Source organism: Lithobates pipiens, unplaced genomic scaffold, assembly GCF_037356315.1.
Source record: "Lithobates pipiens isolate NorthernLeopardFrog02 unplaced genomic scaffold, aLitPip1_a1.2 Scaffold_22, whole genome shotgun sequence".
In the NCBI taxonomy this organism is placed as follows: domain Eukaryota; kingdom Metazoa; phylum Chordata; class Amphibia; order Anura; family Ranidae; genus Lithobates; species Lithobates pipiens.
In genome coordinates, this window is record NW_027507784.1 from 124,216,543 (window position 1) to 124,238,822 (window position 22,280).

Consider the following 22,280-nt stretch of genomic DNA (forward strand, 5'->3'; position numbering starts at 1 on the left):
AGGCAATGGAGGAGAGGGAAGGTCAGGGACCAGGGTAGGCAAACAAGAGGGTGCAGGAGATACAGAGCACTGACAGCAGCACCGTAATACAGAGCACTGACATCAGCACCGTGACATACAGCGCTGACAGCAGCTCCGTGACATACAGCGCTGACAGCAGCTCCGTGACATACAGCGCTGACAGCAGCTCCGTGACATACAGCGCTGACAGCAGCTCCGTGACATACAGCGCTGACAGCAGCTCCGTGACATACAGCGCTGACAGCAGCACCGTGACATACAGCGCTGACAGCAGCTCCGTGACATACAGCGCTGACAGCAGCTCCGTGACATACAGCGCTGACAGCAGCTCCGTGACATACAGCACTGACAGCAGCTCCGTGACATACAGCGCTGACAGCAGCTCCGTGACATACAGCGCTGACAGCAGCACCGTGACATACAGCGCTGACAGCAGCTCCGTGACATACAGCGCTGACAGCAGCTCCGTGACATACAGCGCTGACAGCAGCTCCGTGACATACAGCGCTGACAGCAGCTCCGTGACATACAGCGCTGACAGCAGCTCCGTGACATACAGCGCTGACAGCAGCACCGTGACATACAGCGCTGACAGCAGCTCCGTGACATACAGCGCTGACAGCAGCTCCGTGACATACAGCGCTGACAGCAGCTCCGTGACATACAGCACTGACAGCAGCTCCGTGACATACAGCGCTGACAGCAGCTCCGTGACATACAGCGCTGACAGCAGCACCGTGACATACAGCGCTGACAGCAGCTCCGTGACATACAGCGCTGACAGCAGCTCCGTGACATACAGCGCTGACAGCAGCTCCGTGACATACAGCGCTGACAGCAGCTCCGTGACATACAGCGCTGACAGCAGCTCCGTGACATACAGCGCTGACAGCAGCTCCGTGACATACAGCGCTGACAGCAGCTCCGTGACATACAGCGCTGACAGCAGCTCCGTGACATACAGCGCTGACAGCAGCTCCGTGACATACAGCGCTGACAGCAGCTCCGTGACATACAGCGCTGACAGCAGCTCCGTGACATACAGCGCTGACAGCAGCTCCGTGACATACAGCGCTGACAGCAGCACCGTAAGCAGCCCCAGGAGGAAGTCAGCACAGCACAGGGATGGTGTGATCCCCTCATAATAAGAACCCCCAGGAGGAAGTCAGCACAGCACAGGGATGGTGGGAGCCCCTCATAATAAGAACACCCAGGAGGAAGTCAGCACAGCACAGGGATGGTGGGAACCCCTCATAATAAGCAGCCCCAGTAGAAATATGACACCGCTCAACCTCTTCAAAGAGGAGGGTAGGGGCATATAGTACGGTGTGCTTTTTTGGGTCAGGGAAGTGAGCCAAATGAATTAAGAAGGTCTGTGTGCTTGATTCCAAAAATTGTTTATAGACATATACATGGTCTACTGATCACATGTGTTGAATTCCTCCGAGATCCATGCCTCATTCATTTTTAGAAATGTGAGGTAGTTAACACTGTGGTGAGCTAGGCGAGTACGCTTATCGGTCACAATCCCCCCTGCTGCGCTGAACGTCCTTTCGGACAGGACACTGGATGAGGGGCAAGCCAACAGTTCGATTGCAAATTGGGCAAGCTCTGGCCAGAGGTCAAGCCTGCCCACCCAGTAGTCTAGGGGTTCATCACTCCTCAGAGCGTCCACATCGGCCGTTAACCCAATGTAGTCGGACACCTGACGGTCTAGGCGTTCCCTGATGCTGGATCCGGATGACACCTGTCGATGGGTCGGCTGAAAGAATGACCTCATATCCGAAGTCACCAACACATCTTCAAACCGGCCTCTTCTTGCAGGCGCTGTTGGATTGGTACCCGCAAATCCTTCTCTGGGAGTGGGAATTGCTCCTCTGCCAGCGCACGCAAAAGCAGAATGCAGCATTTCTCGAAGCAAGGCCTGGAAGTGCTGCATTCTGACAGCCCTCTGCGACGGCGGTAACATTTCCGCCATTTTGTGTTTGTACCGGGGGTCTAAGTACGTTGCCACCCAGTACTGGTCCTTGACCCTCATGCTTTTTATACGGGGGTCCCTATTAAAACACTGGAGCATGAAGGCCCCCATTTGCACTAAAGTGGAAGCGGTGTGGTGGCCTGGCTCCTGCTCATCATCCAGGATAATGTCGTCCTCTTCATTCTCCTCTCCCCATCCTCGCACAACAGGGATCCCAGAAAGGTTTAAAGCATGCTCTTCTTGCTCCTGCTCATCCGCCCCGGCACCATCCTCCTCTGACTCCTCATCAGACTCCTGTTGTTGACTTGTCTCAGATAGAGTAGCCCCCCCTGGGAATTCATCCAGCATTGCGACTTCCTCATCTTCCCGCTCCTGCTCCTCCACAGCCTGATCAATGACACGACGCAATGCACGCTCCAGAAAGAAGGCATAAGGTACCATGTCACTGATGGCGCCATGGCTGCGACTGACCAGTTTGGTGATCTCCTCAAATGGCCGCAGAAGTCTGCATGTGTCGCGCATGAGCAGCCACTGGCGCGGTGAAAAAAAACCCAGCTCCCCAGAACCGTTTCTTTCGCAGAGTTCATACAGGTAGACGTTAACTGCACGTTTCTGCTGGAGCAGCCTATCAAGCATATAGAAGGTTGAGTTCCATCGCGTCGGGCAATCGCAAATAAGACGTCTGACCGGCAGATGGTGTCGCCGCTGAATGTCAGCAAGGCGAGCCATGGCCGTGTAAGATCTTCTGAAATGGGCCGAGATTTTCCTTGCCTGCCGCAAGATGTCCTGGACCCCAGGGTATTTGACAAGGAATCGCTGCACGACCAAGTTTAAGACGTGTGCCATGCACGGCACGTGCGTGATTTTGCCCTGTTTCAATGCGCTAAGCAGATTGGCACCGTTGTCACACACCACTTTACCAACTGTCAAATTGAGCGGTGTTAGCCACTCATCTGCCTGTGAACGCAAAGCTGAAAGGAGTGCCGGGCCAGTGTGGCTCTTTGCTTCCAGGCACAACAGACGCAGCACGGCATGGCAACGTCTCACCTGGCATGTGGAATAGGTTCTGGGGAGCTTGGGCGGTGCAGTGGAAGAGACGCTAGCAGCGGAAAAGGAGGAGGCAGCTGAGGAGGAGAGGGAGGAGGATGGAGTAGGAGGAGGAGAAGAAGAGTCAGGCCTGCATGCAATCCGTGGCGGTAAAACCAAATCTACACGGGTGCCACGGGTTACATGCTTGACGGCCGTCAGAAGGTTCACCCAGTGGGCAGTAAAACTGATATACCTTCCCTGCCCGTGTTTGCTAGACCACGTGTCTGTGGTCAGATGTATCTTGGCACCGACACTGTGTGCCAGAGATACATTCACTTGCCGCTGAACATGGCCATATAGCTCTGGGATGCCCTTCTCTGAGAAATACTTCCTTCCTGGGACCTTCCATTGTGGTGTTCCAATGGCCACAAATTTGCGAAAGGCCTCCGAGTCCACCAGTTTATATGGCAGTAGTTGGCGGGCTATGAGTTCTGACAAGCCAGCCGCCAACCGTTGGGCAAGAGGGTTATCCGGCGTCATCATTTTTTTACGCTCAAACATTAGGCCCACGGAAGCCTGCCTTTTTGCAGAAAAATGTGAGCTTGGCGTGATGGAAGGTGGAGTGGAGGACAATTGTGAGGAGAGAGGAGAAGGAGAAGTAGAAGACGAGGCTGGACGGTGAGAGCCTGCAGTGTGGCTTTGTGTGTTCCGTTGCTCCCACTGGGCTCGGTGATGGCTGCTCATGTGCCTTCTTAAGGCGGTCGTCCCTAGGTGAGTATTGGGCTTACCGCGACTAACGCGTTGACTGCAAAGATTGCAGATGGCAACGCTATTGTCAGCAGCGGACACGTTAAAAAAAGCCCACACTGCGGAGCCATGTGCCGGTGTCCTGGGAGCGCCAGATGTGACCGTACATGGTCGATGACTCGCTCCTGATACATTTGCAGTCTGCTTTGTCCCTGCTGTGCAATGTAAGTCATTGCTGCTTCTCCTCCCTATCTGCTGGTCCATATCTCCCTCTGAACTCCCCTCCTCTTCCTCTCTTGTGGGCACCCACGTGACATCACTAGACACGTCATCATCAACGTCACCTTCCCCACCGCTATAAGTAGAGTAGGCAGCAACACCGGGGACCAACCTCCTCCTTGGGCTGATCTGGGTACTGGCGTCAGACTGCTGAGTAGCGCTTGTTGCTACCTCCTCTTCCTGATCCAATACCAAGAGTGGCTGCGCATCAGAAATGTCCTCTTGATATGGATCGGAAAATAATTCCAGTGACTCAAGCGGAAGGTATGTGGTGGTGGTGGTGGTGGTCGTGTTGTTGGTGGTAGTGTCTTTGGGGGTGCACATAGCAGAGAGTGAAGAAGAGGGTGCAGATCGAGAGGATGAGGAGGGTGCAGAAGAGTAAGGCTGAGCGAGCCACTCAACCAAGTCTGGTGCATCCTTTAAAGTAATTGAACGCACCTTCTGCAACTTCCCACTTTGGCTCAAGCCTGTTGCTCCTGCCCTACCCCTACCACCCCTGCGGAAGGGCCTGCCTCTTCCTCTGCATGTCATTTTTTAAATGACCCTGTGACAAAACTCTTAGTCCCTATACCGCTGAAGGACTGCTGCAGTATAGGTGAGCGGTCAGCAGTGGTGCACGTCAACCCTATCTATTGTGGACCTATAGCGGTCCTTACAGAACAGCAGACTGTACCGCACTCAAGCCTATGTACCGTAGCACCCTATACCAAGTTACCAGTCCTTATAAGAACTTTTGTGGACCAAGCAGGTTGTGTATTAGTGTTTAGCAGACTGTACGTCAGTCCCTATACCGCTGAAGGACTGCTGCAGTATAGGGCAGCGGTCAGCAGTGGTGCACGTCAACCCTATCTATTGTGGACCGATAGCGGTCCTTACAGAACAGCAGACTGTACCGCACTCAAGCCTATGTACCGTAGCACCCTATACCAAGTTACCAGTCCTTATAAGAACTTTTGTGGACCAAGCAGGTTGTGTATTAGTGTTTAGCAGACTGTACGTCAGTCCCTATACCGCTGAAGGACTGCTGCAGTATAGGGCAGCGGTCAGCAGTGGTGCACGTCAACCCTATCTATTGTGGACCGATAGCGGTCCTTACAGAACAGCAGACTGTACCGCACTCAAGCCTATGTACCGTAGCACCCTATACCAAGTTACCAGTCCTTATAAGAACTTTTGTGGAACAAGCAGGTTGTGTGTTAGTGATTAGCAGACTGTACGTCAGTCCCTATACCAATGAAGGACTGCTGCAGTATAGGGCAGCGGTCAGCAGTAGTGCACGGCAACCCTATGTATTGTGGACCGATAGCGGTCCTTACAGAACAGCAGACTGTACCGCACTCAAGCCTATGTACCGTAGCACCCTATACCAAGTTACCAGTCCTTATAAGAACTTTTGTGGACCAAGCAGGTTGTGTATTAGTGTTTAGCAGACTGTACGTCAGTCCCTATACCGCTGAAGGACTGCTGCAGTATAGGGCAGCGGTCAGCAGTGGTGCACGTCAACCCTATGTATTGTGGACCGATAGCGGTCCTTACAGAACAGCAGACTGTAACGCACTCAGGCCTATGTACCGTAGCACCCTATACCAAGTTACCAGTCCTTATAAGAACTTTTGTGGACCAAGCAGGTTGTGTGTTAGTGATTAGCAGACTGTACGTCAGTCCCTATACCAATGAAGGACTGCTGCAGTATAGGGCAGCGGTCAGCAGTAGTGCACGGCAACCCTATGTATTGTGGACCGATAGCGGTCCTTACAGAACAGCAGACTGTAACGCACTCAGGCCTATGTACCGTAGCACCCTATACCAAGTTACCAGTCCTTATAAAAACTTTTGTGGACCAAGCAGGTTGTGTGTTAGTGTTTAGCAGACTGTGCGTCAGTCCCTATACCGCTGAAGGACTGCTGCAGTATAGGGCAGCGGTCAGCAGTGGTGCACGTCAACCCTATCTATTGTGGACCGATAGCGGTCCTTACAGAACAGCAGACTGTACCGCACTCAAGCCTATGTACCGTAGCACCCTATACCAAGTTACCAGTCCTTATAAGAACTTTTGTGGACCAAGCAGGTTGTGTATTAGTGTTTAGCAGACTGTACGTCAGTCCCTATACCGCTGAAGGACTGCTGCAGTATAGGGCAGCGGTCAGCAGTGGTGCACGTCAACCCTATGTATTGTGGACCGATAGCGGTCCTTACAGAACAGCAGACTGTAACGCACTCAGGCCTATGTACCGTAGCACCCTATACCAAGTTACCAGTCCTTATAAGAACTTTTGTGGACCAAGCAGGTTGTGTGTTAGTGATTAGCAGACTGTACGTCAGTCCCTATACCAATGAAGGACTGCTGCAGTATAGGGCAGCGGTCAGCAGTAGTGCACGGCAACCCTATGTATTGTGGACCGATAGCGGTCCTTACAGAACAGCAGACTGTACTGCACTCAGGCCTATGTACCGTAGCACCCTATACCAAGTTACCAGTCCTTATAAAAACTTTTGTGGACCAAGCAGGTTGTGTGTTAGTGTTTAGCAGACTGTGCGTCAGTCCCTATACCGCTGAAGGACTGCTGCAGTATAGGGCAGCGGTCAGCAGTAGTGCACGGCAACCCTATGTATTGTGGACCGATAGCGGTCCTTACAGAACAGCAGACTGTAACGCACTCAGGCCTATGTACCGTAGCACCCTATACCAAGTTACCAGTCCTTATAAGAACTTTTGTGGACCAAGCAGGTTGTGTGTTAGTGATTAGCAGACTGTACGTCAGTCCCTATACCAATGAAGGACTGCTGCAGTATAGGGCAGCGGTCAGCAGTAGTGCACGGCAACCCTATGTATTGTGGACCGATAGCGGTCCTTACAGAACAGCAGACTGTAACGCACTCAGGCCTATGTACCGTAGCACCCTATACCAAGTTACCAGTCCTTATAAGAACTTTTGTGGACCAAGCAGGTTGTGTGTTAGTGATTAGCAGACTGTACGTCAGTCCCTATACCAATGAAGGACTGCTGCAGTATAGGGCAGCGGTCAGCAGTAGTGCACGGCAACCCTATGTATTGTGGACCGATAGCGGTCCTTACAGAACAGCAGACTGTACCGCACCCAAGCCTATGTACCGTAGCACCCTAGACAGACCAAGTTACCAGTCCTGATAAAGAGCTTTGTGGAACAAGTGAGTTGTGAATGATTAGCAGACTGCAGCAGAAGGGCAGCAGTCAAGTATAATATTCTTTCTATATTTGGAAGAAAGAATATTATACGTGTACAAGCCTATTACCGTACCACTGATACCAGTCCTGAAAAGAACCTTTGTGGAACTAATAGTAACAGCAAGTCTTTAAAATTATCCTCACTGCCTGACACACTGCTTCCTGCCTGTCCCTATACAAATTGGCAAAAAAGAGTAGGCTGGAACGATTAGCTGGAACAGCTCTTTTGTGGACCTGATAGTAACAGCTAATGATGATGATGATGATGATGATGAAGAAAGACTAATCTGGCTGAGCTGTCCCTAAAATAGCAGCATACAGCGCTCTGTCCCTTTATCTAAACTGACAAAAGAAACTCAGGCTGCTGACCTAACACCTATACCAGTCCTGAAAAGAACTTTTGTGTACCAAATAGCTAGCGTTTTCTCTGTCCCTACTCCACACAGGATCCTTTCCCTACAGTGACAGAAGAAAGAATGTAAAATGGCCACCGGATCGGGTGTATTTATAGGTTAGGGGGAATGTCCAAGTGTCCATGAGCTGTCATGTCTCAATTGGTTGTCCTGTAACACATGATAAACGTGTCACGAAAGGTTAAAGTTCTTGTATACATTAAACACGTAAGTCCGCCGGGGCGAACGACGGAAAAAGGCGTTCGAACCCGCGGACGGCGAAAGTCGGAAATTCGCCGCGAAACGACCGCCGGGCGAACCGTTCGGCCATCACTAATGGCCAAGGCCTTTGATTCAGTAGACTGGCAATACATGTTAACAGTTCTGCGGAGAATGGGCTTTGGGGAGATCTATGTGACCTGGATTTCTTTGCTTTACAGTTCTCCACAGGCGGGTATCAAGATGGCCAATTCAGTCTCACCCCAATTTGGCGTTAACAGGGGCACGCGTCAGGGGTGTCCTCTATCCCCATTCTTATTTGCATTGGCAATAGAACCACTGGCTATAGCCCTGAGGCTATCACCTGGGGTAGGAGCACTGGAGGTGGGGGGTATTAGGGAGTGTATAGCGCTCTATGCAGATGACATGCTCCTCTTCTTTAAGGACGCTGGGCCATCTTTGGAGGCGGTGTTTGGGGTGCTCGACAAATTTGCTGAGTTCTCCGGGGGCTCCGGTTCAATTGGGAGAAATCCAACGTGATGGCTATTGACGGGGAGGCGCGAGAGTTGGCGACCACTAGGGTCCCCATTGCCTGGGTGCAGGAATTTAAATACTTGGGAGTGAGAGTTTCACCAAGAGTGGGCGACTTTATGTCTCTGAATCTCCTCCCCTTGCTGGCCAGGGTTAAGGTGCAGCTGGAAGCTTGGAAGCATCTGCCGCTGTCCCTCATTGGTAGGGTTAACCTGCTCAAAATGAAGGTTCTGCCTGTATTCCTTTACCTTTTACGTAATTCTCCTATTTGGATTCCCTGCTCATTTTTTCGGAGGGTTAATAGTCTCTTTGGATCCTTTTTATGGGCCGCTACGCACCCCCGAATAAGTCTCAGGGTTTTGCAGGAGCCATGGGGTCAAGGTGGCTTGGCATTGCCGGATCTTTTTAAATATTATCTAGCTGGGCAAATGGTGGTCGCCGGACGGTGGCTAACACGGGAGGACGGGGATTCGGCAAATGTACTGGAGGCGGCCCTTTTGGGCTCATATGAGAGCCTGTTCTATTTGGTGTATAGAGGTCAAGGGGCTTCACCAGCTCTGACGGCCTCTATGCGGGCAACGATACGGGCCTGGGAAAAAGCGCAGACCTTGATGAAACAGCCAGAGGGAAGCTGGTCTCCTGACACTCCTCTATGGTTCAATCCTAAATTGCCACATTTTGGGGGCATACCGGATCCGGTGATATGGGCCAGGGTAGGCATTAAACAACTGAAGCATGTGGTGGGAGGGGGGAAGCTCTTAACGTTTGATCAGCTTAAGGTAAATCATGATCTTCCAAATTGGTATTTTTTTCGATACCTACAGTTGCGGCACGCTTTTCTCTCTCAGTTCGGTCCTGGGGCTCTGCAGTTGGGAGCGTCGCCTCTGGAAAATGTGCTGCGGACAGAGGACCTGAAAAAGCCTCTCTCCGTGGTGTACAGAATGTTGTTCCGGACAGGCCGAAGCCTGTCCAAAAATGTAGAGATGTTTGGAGTGCTTTAGTACCAGACTTTGGAGGGGAGGATTGGGACGACATGTGGGGACACCCGTTTCAGACCCTAGTATCGGCTAGAGACAGTTTTATCCAGTTTAAAATCCTGCATAGAGTATACTACACCCCAGCCAGACTGGCTAGAATTTACGGTACGGGTGCGGGGGGATGCTGGCGTTGCACAGCTGACCGTGCTGACTTTGACCATGTGTTTTGGCAGTGCCCGCGGATTGAGGAGTTCTGGAAGGGAGTGACACAAGTTATACAATCTGTCCTTTCGGTGACGATTCCAGTCACAGTTGCGGTATGTTTGCTCGGACTGGTGGAGGAGTTGGCACCTCGAAAGGCGCAGAGGACTCTGATCTCTCTGGCGCTGTTTTATGCACGTAAAGCTATCCTGCTATGTTGGAAGAAACCCGAACCTCCTACGGTTTCTTATTGGAAAGGTTTAATTAATAAAGCTTTACCGTTATACAAAGCCACCTATCTTAGCAGAGGGTGTCCTAACAAATTTGAGAGGGTGTGGCGGTGTTGGCTTGATGCCGCAGATACTGTGAATTAATCGCTAGGCGGGTGGTGTACTCCTTGAGTGTCGGGTGAGGGGCGGGGCAGGGAGGTGCTACCCCTTGGGTTGGCTTACATCCCCATCTCGGGTAGTTAAATACTCAGTTACGGTACAAGCTATGTGTTTCTTATATGTGTGATACTGTCGGTGATCATAGACTGAGCTCAAGAAGAAGAATGGAGGGCTGCACAGGAGGGAGTTTTGTTGGGTGGGGGGAGGGAGAGGGTGGGAAAGGCGGGGGGGGAGGTCTGGGGGTTTTTGAGACCTTTTTGTATGTTTGTATGTTATTAATGTGTTGAAAAACTTTCAATAAAAAAATAAAAAAAAATAAATAAAAAGGATGGCTAACCATGAGGGCTGGATATAAAAGGGCTTAGGCCACCCAGATCAGCTTAAACAGTAGCAATAACGCCCAAAAATGCGATGGTGGGCAGCAGTGAGGTTTTATCTAACGATACCGAAGCTTGCCAGTGTGCGCTACTGATGACAGTAGTAGGCCTAAACCAGCTGGGTAAGCACAGTTATATTATAACTAACATCAAAAAAGATAGAGGAATCTGGGGGGGGGGGGGGGGGACCTGTAAGACTAATGGTAGGGGTAGTCCTTTGAGTTAGGCAGCGTACACACGGGCGGACTGTTCGCCCAACTTTGTCCGTCAAACAGTTTCGGCAAACAGTCCGCTCAAAATTAGCATGGACGAACATGGCCACACACAGGGGTCAAGTCCTGGGAAAAAAAGTGTGGGAACTCCCACCCAAGATCCATTCCCCCACCAAAAAAAAAAAAAAAAGGTACGCTCATATGCATATATACTTCACAGAAAATACAGTACAACATGTATTGTAAAGTGCCAGTTTACAAAAACAAAATAACGTGTCAAACAAAACAATCAACACAATGGGTGATGATCTTTCCCTCGCAGGGAATTTCTACCACAAATACACCCTGTTCCAAATTCTGTTACACAGCCCATTAGAAAATATCCCACAAAAGGAATAAGTATTGAAGAGTATTGGCAGGGTATTGCAGAGTATTGATAGGGTATTGCAGAGTATTGGCAGGGTATGTATTGAAGAGTATTGGCAGAGTATTGCAGAGCATCGGCAGGGTATGTATTGGCAGGGTATTGCAGAGTATTGATAGGGTATTGCAGAGTATTGGTAGGGTATGTATTGCAGAGTATTGGCAGGGTATTGCAGAGTATTGATAGGGTATGTATTGTAGAGTATCGATAGGGTATTGCAGAGTATTGGCAGGGTATTGCAGACTATTGGCAGGGTATGTATTGGCAGGGTATTGCAGAGTATTGATAGGGTATTGCAGAGTATTGGCAGGGTATTGCAGAGTATTGGCACAGGTTGCAGAGTATTGATAGGTTATTGCAGAGTATTGGCAGGTTATTGCAGAGTATTGGCAGGGTATGTATTGTAGAGTATTGGCAGAGTATTGGCAGGGTATGTATTGGCAGGGTATTGCAGAGTATTGATAGGGTATTGCAGAGTATTGGCAGGGTATGTATTGCAGAGTATTGATAGGGTATTGCAGAGTATTGGCAGGGTATTGCAGACTATTGGCAGGGTATTGCAGAGTATTGGCAGGGTATTGAAGAGTATTAATAGGTTATTTATTGCAGAGTATTGGCAGGGTATGTATTGCAGAGTATTGATAGGGTATGTATTGTAGAGTATTGATAGGGTATTGCAGAGTATTGATAGGGTATTGCAGAGTATTGGCAGGGTATTGCAGACTATTGGCAGGGTATTGCAGAGTATTGATAGGGTATTGCAGAGTATTGGCAGGGTATTGCAGAGTATTGATAGGGTATTGCAGAGTATTGATAGGGTATTGCAGAGTATTGGCAGGGTATTGCAGAGTATTGATACTGATAGGGTATTGCAGAGTATTGGCAGGGTATCACAGAGTATTGATAGGGTATCGCAGAGTATTGATAGGGTATTGCAGAGTATTGGCAGGGTATTGCAGAGTATTGATAGGGTATTTCAGAGTATTGATAGGGTATTGCAGAGTATTCGCAGAGTATTGCAGAGTATTGATACTGATAGGGTATTGCAGAGTATTGATGAGTATTGGCAGGGTATTGCAGAGTATTGATAAGTATTGGCAGGGTATTGCAGAGTATTGATAGGGTATTGCAGAGTATTGGCAGGGTATTGCAGAGTATTGATAGGGTATTGCAGAGTATTGATAGGGTATCGCAGAGTATTGATAGGGTATCGCAGAGTATTGATAGGGTATTGCAGAGTATTGGCAGGGTATTTATTGGCAGAGTATTGGCAGGGTATTGCAGAGTATTGGCAGAGTATTGCAGAGTATTGATAGGGTATTGCAGAGTATTGGCAGGGTGTTGCAGAGTATTGGCAGGGTATGTATTGCAGAGTATTGGCAGGATATTGAAGAGTATTGGCAGGATATTGAAGAGTATTGGCAGAGTATTGGCAGAGTATTGAAGAGTATTGACAGGGTATTGCAGAGTATTGGCAGGGTATTTATTGGCAGAGTATTGCAGAGTATTGGCACAGTATTGCAGAGTATTGATAGGGTATTGCAGAGTATTGGCAGGGTGTTGCAGAGTATTGGCAGGGTATGTATTGCAGAGTATTGGCAGGATATTGAAGAGTATTGGCAGAGTATTGAAGAGCATTGGCAGGGTATTGCAGAGTATTGGCAGGGTATGTATTGGCAGGGTATTGCAGAGTATTGGCAGGGTATTGCAGAGTATTGATAGGGTACTGCAGAGTATTGGCAGGGTATTGCAGAGTATTGGCGGGGTATTGCAGAGTATTGGCGGGGTATTGCAGAGTATTGGCGGGGTATTGCAGAGTATTGGCGGGGTATTGCAGAGTATTGGCAGGGTATGTATTGGCAGGGTATTGCAGAGTATTGGCAGGGTATTGCAGAGTATTGGCGGGGTATTGAAGAGTATTGGCAGGGTATTGCAGAGTATTGGCAGGGTATGTATTGCAGATTATTGGCAGGGTATTGCAGAGTATTGGTGGGGTATTGCAGAGTATTGGCAGGGTAGTGCAGAGTATTGATAGGGTAGTGTAGAGTATTGATAGGGTATTGCAGAGTATTGGCAGGGTATTGCAGATTATTGATACTGATAGGGTATTGCAGAGTATTGATAGGGTATTGCAGAGTATTGGCAGGGTATTGCAGAGTATTGATAGGGTATTGCAGAGTATTGGCAGGGTATTGCAGAGTATTGATAGGGTATTGCAGAGTATTGATAGGGTACTGCAGAGTATTGGCAGGGTATGTATTGCAGAGTATTGGCGGGTATTGCAGAGTATTGGCGGGGTATTGCAGAGTATTGATGAGTATTGCCGGGGTATTGCAGAGTATTGGCGGGGTATTGCAGAGTATTGGCGGGGTATTGCAGAGTATTGATGAGTATTGGCGGGGTATTGCAGAGTATTGATGAGTATTGGCAGGGTATTGCAGAGTATTGATGAGTATTGGCAGTATGGATGAGTATTGGCAATTTGGCAGGGTATTGCAGAATGCAACTTACTTACACACTACTAGTGACTGACCTCCTGGTATTCTCTTCCCTTCTGTTCTGGGGGGAGAAGAACTAAGTAAACTCAAAGTGCAGCGGCTGTTTCCACAGGAGGCACTGGGTAGAGGGGAGCGGGAGGACAGTCCGGCGCGCGTGTGTCACACTGACGGTCTAGTGCCTGTGCGTGCCCACGCCGAAGTCATGTGACCGGTTGCTAGGCAGGGGCCGCTCCGCATCTAGCAACCGGTCACATGACTTCGGCGTGGGCACGCACAGTCACTCGGCGGCTGAGGAGCGGCGCGGACTACGCGCTGCATAGCCTCAGCCGGCCCGGCTCAGATAGCTAATGGGAACGGCGTTCCCGCTGTGGAAATAGTACGGGAACGCCGTTCCCATGCGTTCCCGCAGCACTCGAGCCCTGGCCACACACGACGAACGAACAGTTTGCTGAAACCGTGCGCGATGACGTGAACGGCACGTACGACGGGACGAAAAATACGACGTCCTATACACTGCATTATAACTTTCGGCGTGAAAATCCTTTCTGAGCATGCGCGCAACTTTGTTTGACGAACAAGCCTACACACGAGCGGACTGTTCGCTGAAACAAGGTTTCAGCGGACAGTTTTACGGAATTTCCGAAAAACCTTGTTCGTCAAACTGTCCGCTGAAACTGTCCGCTGAAAGCCCACACACGAGCGGACTGTCCGCCCAAACACTGTTCAGCGGACAAAGTTGGGCGAACAGTCCGCCCGTGTGTACGTGGCCTTAGTCTTCTGCTGTAGTGTAGTGTAGTGACACTATGGAGGCACTCTCTGTTCTTCTTTTATGTTTTATGTATTGTTACTCTATCCATACTGAGCTTGTGAGCAGCCTTGAGGAGCCTAAGGTTTTGGGGACACCTGTGAAGTTTCCCTACGCTTAAAGAGACCATTGTATTATGGTCATGTGGAGTCGGTAAGGGTTACCTTTACTCACCTTTTGTGTATCACATCTTTTCTGGATTGATTTACCGGCTGGGATTAAGGAGTTTATTTCACATCTATCAATCTGAGACTGGATTGTTTTTAAACACCTTTGGCATGGACATTAATTAATTTTTTTAGCACTATTGCAGAACATTGTTCTATATAATGATTATTTAATTTATTATTTGCTTATTAATTCTATTTGAGCAAGTTATCTTTTCACTTGATTAATTTTTGGTGGTTGCTTGCCTTAGTTTTACTTAATAAGGTTCTTTTCACCACTACTGGGATATTGGATGTATTTATTTATTTATTTATTTATGCATTCTTTCATCACATTATATGATTCATTCTTGTCACTTTATAGGTATTTATATTATTAATTGAATTTATTCATTCATTTATTTAAATAATGTAATGGTTACTTATTTAGTTTAATACTTATTAGCGCTGCAGTCTCTTTGCACATTTATAGACACACACAGGGCGCTCAGCCCTGTTCCCTCCTCTAACGATATGATTGACATCAGCAGGAGCCAAAGGTTCCCAATGCTGCCTCTGTCCTGTGAATGCAGGGAAAAAGAGGAGAGAACTTCTACATATGGGCACAGCAATTGATCGAGTGAGGACTGAGGTAAGTATTTAAAAGGACGGGGGGATACAAATACTGGTACATTTTTACTTGCAGGGAATGCATTTAAACGGTTCTGCACTCACTTTCAAAAGTTAGGCTTATTCGCTAGGAAACGCAGCAAAGAGTGCACAGTGGCTTTTTTATTTTTTTTATTCGTACCTGTTCATGTATGTAATCTTTTTCTTCCATACCCTGCGGCTGTGGGCGGTGTTTGTGCGGGGATCCGCATCATGTCCGGTGAACGCCGCACTGTCTCCTGGGATTACGCCGCTGTAGTGTCACATCGTAGAATGCTCCAGAAGTGATGTTGCGGACAGAAGTCTCACACTGCGCATGCGCTATACGTTCCAAGCCCTTGCACCATGCGTTCCAAAGGATTTGCAGCAATGCAGTTCAGTGAAATAAGACTTAAAACGGAGCGGAGAGTGGCGGAGAGAGAGTGGGTAATCGTGGCTCGGGGAGGGGATTACCTCCCCATGTGGATTCGGGAGGAAATTATCTGACAATTTCAGTGGTCTGCATTGCCGCAAATCCTTTGGAACGCATCGCGCATGCGCAGTGCGAAATTTCTGTCCGCAACGCCACTTCCGGAGCATTCTATCATGGGGAGCAAGATATGACACTACAACGGAACACGGAAGTGATTGCTTGTGGGCTTTAAATGCCCAAAAGCAAGATGACATCTGCAGTGCTCGATTTTATAAAGTGTCGATTATACCAAAAAACGGACCTGGATACTGGGCATCAGCAGTACAAGTAAGTCTGGCATTAGAATGAAATGCTTTTTAAACAGTACAAGAAAAGAAAAAAAACATCAGTGCAGAACTGCTTTAAGTTAAAAAATGTGTAGCCTTTGTAACCACTGTGTACTGGCAGTTTTACCACACTGGACCTACTATTCCAAAATGTTTCTAACTGTAATGAATACAGAGAAAAGGAATGTTTGTAAAGATAATTTTCAGGAAGCTTGAAAAATTATATGAAAACCATTGCACTGACTTATTACTTACTAGGGATGGAGGTACTGTATAATGACATGTGCGAGAAGCATAGAAAATACAGAAATGTGTATTTTAGTAGCTGGCTTTGGTCAAGAGTGGGTGGTGGTCTGTAGATGACAGATCTGATAGTGGAGTGGTTGATAGGTTTCATTGATACCATCACTAGGATGTTTGGGATACTGCAATGTGATCTCTATAGAAAGCACAGGGTTTGCCTATGGACTAGACCTGAAACCTCTGAGGAAGTTCAAAGACCTGAGAATGCCAAGTATGTAAGTGTTGTTCACAACAAGACCATAGGAAGAGAAGTTGCCGTGAATCTGTTCACATGAGAGCCGTGGGATGGGATTGGGCCATGGTGCTCCATCCCTGCAAAGCTTTAATGCAGTCACCTGGGTTGGAAACTGGCCTAAAAACCTAGCCCCTCACAGTGGTGAACTCCCCCTCGCCCTCATTGGGAGAATACAATGTCTTAGCAGGAGGGATTCCCCTGTCAGCAATGTCTGGGAAAAGAAATTCGCACCGTCTATGGCCAGCTTTAGTCTGAGTGCTGCTGCTGTGTAAGCCCCTGTACACACGGTCGGAGATTTTGACAACCAAATCCGTCGGATTTTGTCCGTCGGATCTTGTCCGAAACTGTTGCATACACACGATCGGACTAAGTTGTCGAAAAATCCGATCATTCAGAACGCGATGGCGTAATTTCGTTACGATGGGACTACGTTCAGGCTAGTAGCCAATAGCTTTGATGTAGTAATTTGACCTGAGCATGCGTGGCACTTGGTCCGATCAAAATTCTCTACACATGATCGGAGTATGTCCGATCGAACCAGTTGGTCGGGAAATATTTCCAACAAGTTGGAAAATTGGGTCCGACGGATGTTCCGACGGAACTTGACACATTACGCACACAAGTCACTGACATGCTTAACTTTAAAGCAAAGATGGTCCTACAAATCTCACGCAAAAAGATCTACGAATCGGGAAATAAATGTGGCAGGCTACTTGCTCAATCCCTACGTGACCAGAGAACAGCCTCTTACATACCGTTCATACAGTCCTCGACGGGACAAAAGGTAGCCCTTCCCCAGCAAATAACACAGGAATTTAAATCTTACCATGAATCACTCTACAATTTGAACAGCTCACCTCCACCAAGGACCCGACCAACTGCGGAAGCTACAGACCTATATCCCTACTCAATACAGACCTTAAATTGTTCACCAAAATAATAGCTACCAGACTACAGATTCATTTACCCCACCTGATCCATCTTGACCAAGTAGGTTTCGTCCCCACAAGAGAGGCAAGGGACAACACCACAAAAGTCCTGAATCTGCTCTATTCAGTCACCCGCACCAAAACACCCAGCGTATTCTTAAGCACAGATGCTGAGAAAGCGTTTGACCGTGTGAGCTGGGCGTTTATGTTTGCCACATTGCGACATATAGGTCTGGGTGACAATATGCTAAATTGGATGACCGCAACGTACAAGACTCCGTCGGCCAGAGTCAGGGCCAATGGTGTACTCTCAGACCCATTTCCGATCACCAACAGGACAAGGCAGGGCTGCCCGTTGTCCCCCCTCCTGTTCGCCCTATCCCTCAAACAGTTCTTATGCCATATACGATTGAATCCCAACATCTTGGGTGTGCAGGTCCACCAAACCCAACACAAGGTCTCAGCTTATGCGGATGACCTTATGTTCACCCTCGCCACCCCCACGATCTCCCTTCCCAACCTCCTACGGGAATTTACCACATATGGAGCTATCTCCAACTTAAAAATCAATTTCGCCAAATCGGAAGCAATGGGAATGGAGATTCCACCGACCCAACTTGCCCACCTACAATCTAGCTTCAAACTGAAATGGACGACAACTGCTCTGAAGTACTTGGGTACAAACATACCCTGCAAGTTCAAGCGGCTTTATGAACTTAATTTCCCGCCCCTTCTGAACACAGTTAGGACACTACTGACCAAATGGATCATGGGCCTACACTCGTAGATAGGCCGCTGCAATATATTAAAAAAGACGATCCTCCCGAAATTCCTGTACCTCATGCAGGCACTACCCATCCACATACCGACGTCCTACTTTAAGCGGGTACAAACTGTGTTCACAGAATTCGTCTGGGCTAAGAAAAGGCCACGACTCTCACACAAACTTTTAGTCCTTCCCAAACAACACGGTGGGCTTGCGCTGCCAGACATTCGCACATATTACCGAGCGACACACCTAGGAAGACTCATAGACTGGGCCCGGCATTATGAGTCCAAGCTTTGGACACAGCTAGAGCAAAACCAAAGCGGGATCCCCCTTAACAGAGCCCCCTGGTGCCACTCGTCCCTACCAGCAGAAGACAAGCGACACCTACTAATTGGCAACACATTACGAATTTGAGCACGCCTTATAGCAGGGAACTCCATATCATCTCCTAACTCGCCTCTTTTCCCCATTTTGGGGAACCCCAGTTTTTTGGCAGGAATTCATGACCCAGTGTTCCGGAGACTGGCAGACGTGGGCCTATTTCAATCCTCCCACTTCAGTACTAGGAGTAGATGGTACACAATAGCAGAGCTCTCCAAGCCTGCAGGTCAGTTCAGACTGGACTTCCTGAGAGCCCGCCAACTAGGCCACTTCCTCCACTCACTGACTCCCCCTCCTACAGAGGATTCTCCCCCTCACGTTATTGGAGGAATTATGCAATGCCACAGGTATCGTAACACACACACTCTCACAAGCCTACAATTTACTGAATGTACCAAAAGCTGACTTTATACCCCCAAGCTTACTTAAGTGGGAGTTGGAACTAAACTGCCACTTCAATATTACCAAAAGACAACAGATACTCAAATTTACACATAAATCCTCTATATGTGCCAAAATTCAAGAGACCAACTACAAAATCCTGTCGCGATGGTACAGAACCCCCGAATTGCTCCATAAAGTCTTCCCGGAGGCGTCAGACATGTGCTGGTGCTGCCGGGCAGATAAGGGAACACTGCTACATATTTTCTGGTCATGTCCCGAATTGCATCATTTACGGAAAGTAGTGCGTGAGGTCACCCAGAAATTTACAGATCGTACTATACCAGAAGACCCCGTGTTTTTCTTACTCCACGCATCTGACTCCCCGGAGAAAACATACAAAAAATCTCTGATTAGACATCTGCTGGATGCTGCCAAAGCCTGTATACCGCTACAGTGGAAGTCCACACGCCCCCCGACGATAACCTCATGGGTTGCTAGAGTAGAGGAAATAAGGCGGATGGAGGACCTCGTCCTTACCACGCAACATAAACAGGAAGCATTTTCTAAAACCTGGCAGCTGTGGATTGCCTTCATCTACTCGGCCGAAGGCCAGGCGCTGAAGGGAACCACATCAGATGCATAGGGTCGTACTCCCCCTTCGTCTGTTCCACCTAAAACCCAAACCTAAGTAACACCAATATAACTACCCCTATCGAAAAGCTCCCTGCAGCTATCTCCTGTATAAACGCCCCAGTAATGTAACCTCATCTCTCAATTACCCCCCCTCCCGCCTTACGGCCTCCAGCCTCCCCCCCCCCCCCCCCCTTACTGCTATTATCTCTTGCCTTCTCTTAGGCATTCACTTTAACTGTCTCCCCCCATAAGGGGATCTATTAGTTCCCTTCCACTAAAAAGGAAAATTAAGGAACCGGACTCGTGACCCCGACAATGCACACCGAAATAACCCTACACGCAATTACCCCTGTAAGGGAAAGAAAGCCCATAGACGGCTTGGAACATTCAGAGACGCCTGGGTTATCAGAACCAACATACACTAGAAAAGATCACCAGGGAGTTAACGATAACCCGAACCTACCATACCATGTTTTTTTTTTGTTTTTTTGTTTTTGTTACATATTACGGTTATATTCAGTTACATAATAACTTGACCTGTTGGTCTCTGCATTTTCTGAATAAGGTGTTTTTCCTGTCTCATGTAATGCTCTGTAACCTGTCGACCCGATTGGGTCCTGTTCCTGTTATAAATAAAAAAAAATTAAAAATACAGCTCAAAAAACTCAGTTGTTACCAGCCTGAGGTTTAGGCAGCAATAATAAATGTGGTAATGGTTTGTGAACTGAGTTTTGATGTTAGGAAATCACAATGTTAGAATATGATTAAATTATATTGTTTTATGCAATATTGCCATAAGTGCATAAAACATTAATTTGTGTTCATACAGAAAAAACTAATTACATAAGGATTTATATACCAAATGTGTTATGCTTTTATTAACTAAGCGTTGGAAATTTAATATACACATTAAGTTATGTTCAATTGCATATTTCAGCTCAGCTTTTAGAACAGCATAATGTGATTGGTGGCTGTAAGTGGCATAATCCAGACTTTTCCCTAACTAATTAGTTCTTGCTAACATATGAGGTTTATTGTCCCATTTGTTTTACAAAATAAAGTTTAAGCCACACTTTCAAAAACCTTGGATGGAGTAGGGAATGGTAAAATTTTGTCTAATTTCTCCATTTCTGTTCTGTCATCTATTTCACACTAGGGAAATGTTTTGTTACTCGTTGCACAGTAAACACAACAGCAAGTGAGAGGAAACATTTCAAAAGTGAAAACATATCAAATGGCCATATTGGAAGATTTCCCTTTTATTCCTCTTTTGGTGGAAATTAATATTCCTTCAATTTCTGTCCAAGCGACAGTGGTCACCAGGACAAACAGAAAGGGACTTTCCCTAATGGCAGCAATAAAGCCTGACAGGGGCTCTAGCCCCCCCCCCCCCCCCACCACCACCACCACTGTATCCAAAAGATCTTATGACTTTAGATACACTATACTTATGTGGTTGCTTTAACAAATACTTAGCACTCATTCTGCACAGCCTTACTCCTGCGTGTCAGCGTTCTTTGTGCACAACAAAGTGTTCAAATATTTGTGCCATAAACAATCACCTAGCATTCTGTTATCTAAGTCTCTAGGTCATTTGTGTTTGATTTTTTTTTTGTGCCATGCAATGTGTAGTCAAAGTTCATTTCTGAAAAGGATTTCAGCTCCGGCTACATTAACATTCATTCTGTGGAACCTCTGGATGTAGTCATGGGGACCTGGGTTATGTGCTTCAGTTTTATTGGAATTCTTCTTTTCTCCACAGCATTTAGACTAAGTGAAAGTGACAAGTTGCTTGTTATACCACAAGATGGAAGTCTTTGGCTCGCTATGAGTAGTGTGGTTGAGAAGCTGTCCCAAAGAGGTCACCAGATTGTTATGGTAGTCCCTGAAGTACATTTTTACATAAATAAGATGGATAATGTCACAGTGAGAACTTTTACTGTACCCTTTAACAAAGAGTTTATGGAATCGCTGGTAAAGGAGACTGGTCATGATATATTTCAATACCGGCCTGTTCTGCAGGATGTGAAGTTTATGTATGATAGAATAGTAAACATAACCAGTTTTGTAGTTACTCAGTGTGAGTACTTACTGCAAAATGACTCCCTTATCAAGTATTTGGAAGACTACAAGTTTGATGCTATGTTGAATGACCCTGTCTACCCATGTGGAGAAATCATTGCTGAACATCTTTCTATACCGTCCGTGTCTTTCATAAGGGGGGCTTTCTTCGGTGCAGACCTGGAAGCAACACAGTCTCCAGTCCCAGCTTCTTATGTTCCCAGATTCTTTACTGTGTATACCGACCATATGGAGTTTACCCAGAGAGCGAAAAACTTTATTATAAGTTACATCGACCAGATTGTATGCCGCTTATTCTATGCACCCTATGCCCGTTTAGCTTCAGACTACTTGCAAAAGGATGTCACAGTTATGGATCTTTTCAGTAGAGCTTCCATTTGGCTTCTAAGATATGACTTTGTATTCGAATTTCCTAGACCTACTATGCCAAACATGATCTTTATAGGAGGCATCAATTGTGTTAGAAGAAACCCTCTGACTGAAGTAGGTGCAATGCTTGCTAATGCCTTTAAAGTCTGTGTTTCTTTGTTTTTTTTTAACCGTTGTGTTATTATTTGTTGTCAGTAAATAACAGGGATGAATTTGCCAACCAGCATACCAGGCCTTTGTGAATTAAGGTGCAACTCAAGACAATTTTTTTAAATATAATTTTGATTAGAGTGAAAAAGAGTTACAGCCCCTGTAAACTTTTTTTTTTTTACAGTTGTCTATGTTCCCATGCAGAAAA

At 47.4% G+C, this 22,280-nt stretch overlaps 1 protein-coding gene across 7 annotated transcripts in view; it reads left to right on the forward strand.

Moving 5' to 3' along the window:
• Positions 1-22,280, forward strand: part of LOC143924139 (UDP-glucuronosyltransferase 1A1-like) — a 253,643-nt gene that overhangs the window by 139,192 nt on the left and 92,171 nt on the right. Inside the window, exon 1 of one of the 7 annotated variants that reach the window (XM_077448212.1) lies at positions 21,127-22,036. The exons of the other annotated variants lie outside the window; for them this stretch is intronic. Coding sequence (XP_077304338.1) covers positions 21,179-22,036 — 858 coding nt within the window. The 5' untranslated portion in view covers positions 21,127-21,178. Of the gene's footprint in view, positions 1-21,126; positions 22,037-22,280 lie in introns of those variants that run through there. 7 annotated transcript variants of the gene reach the window in all.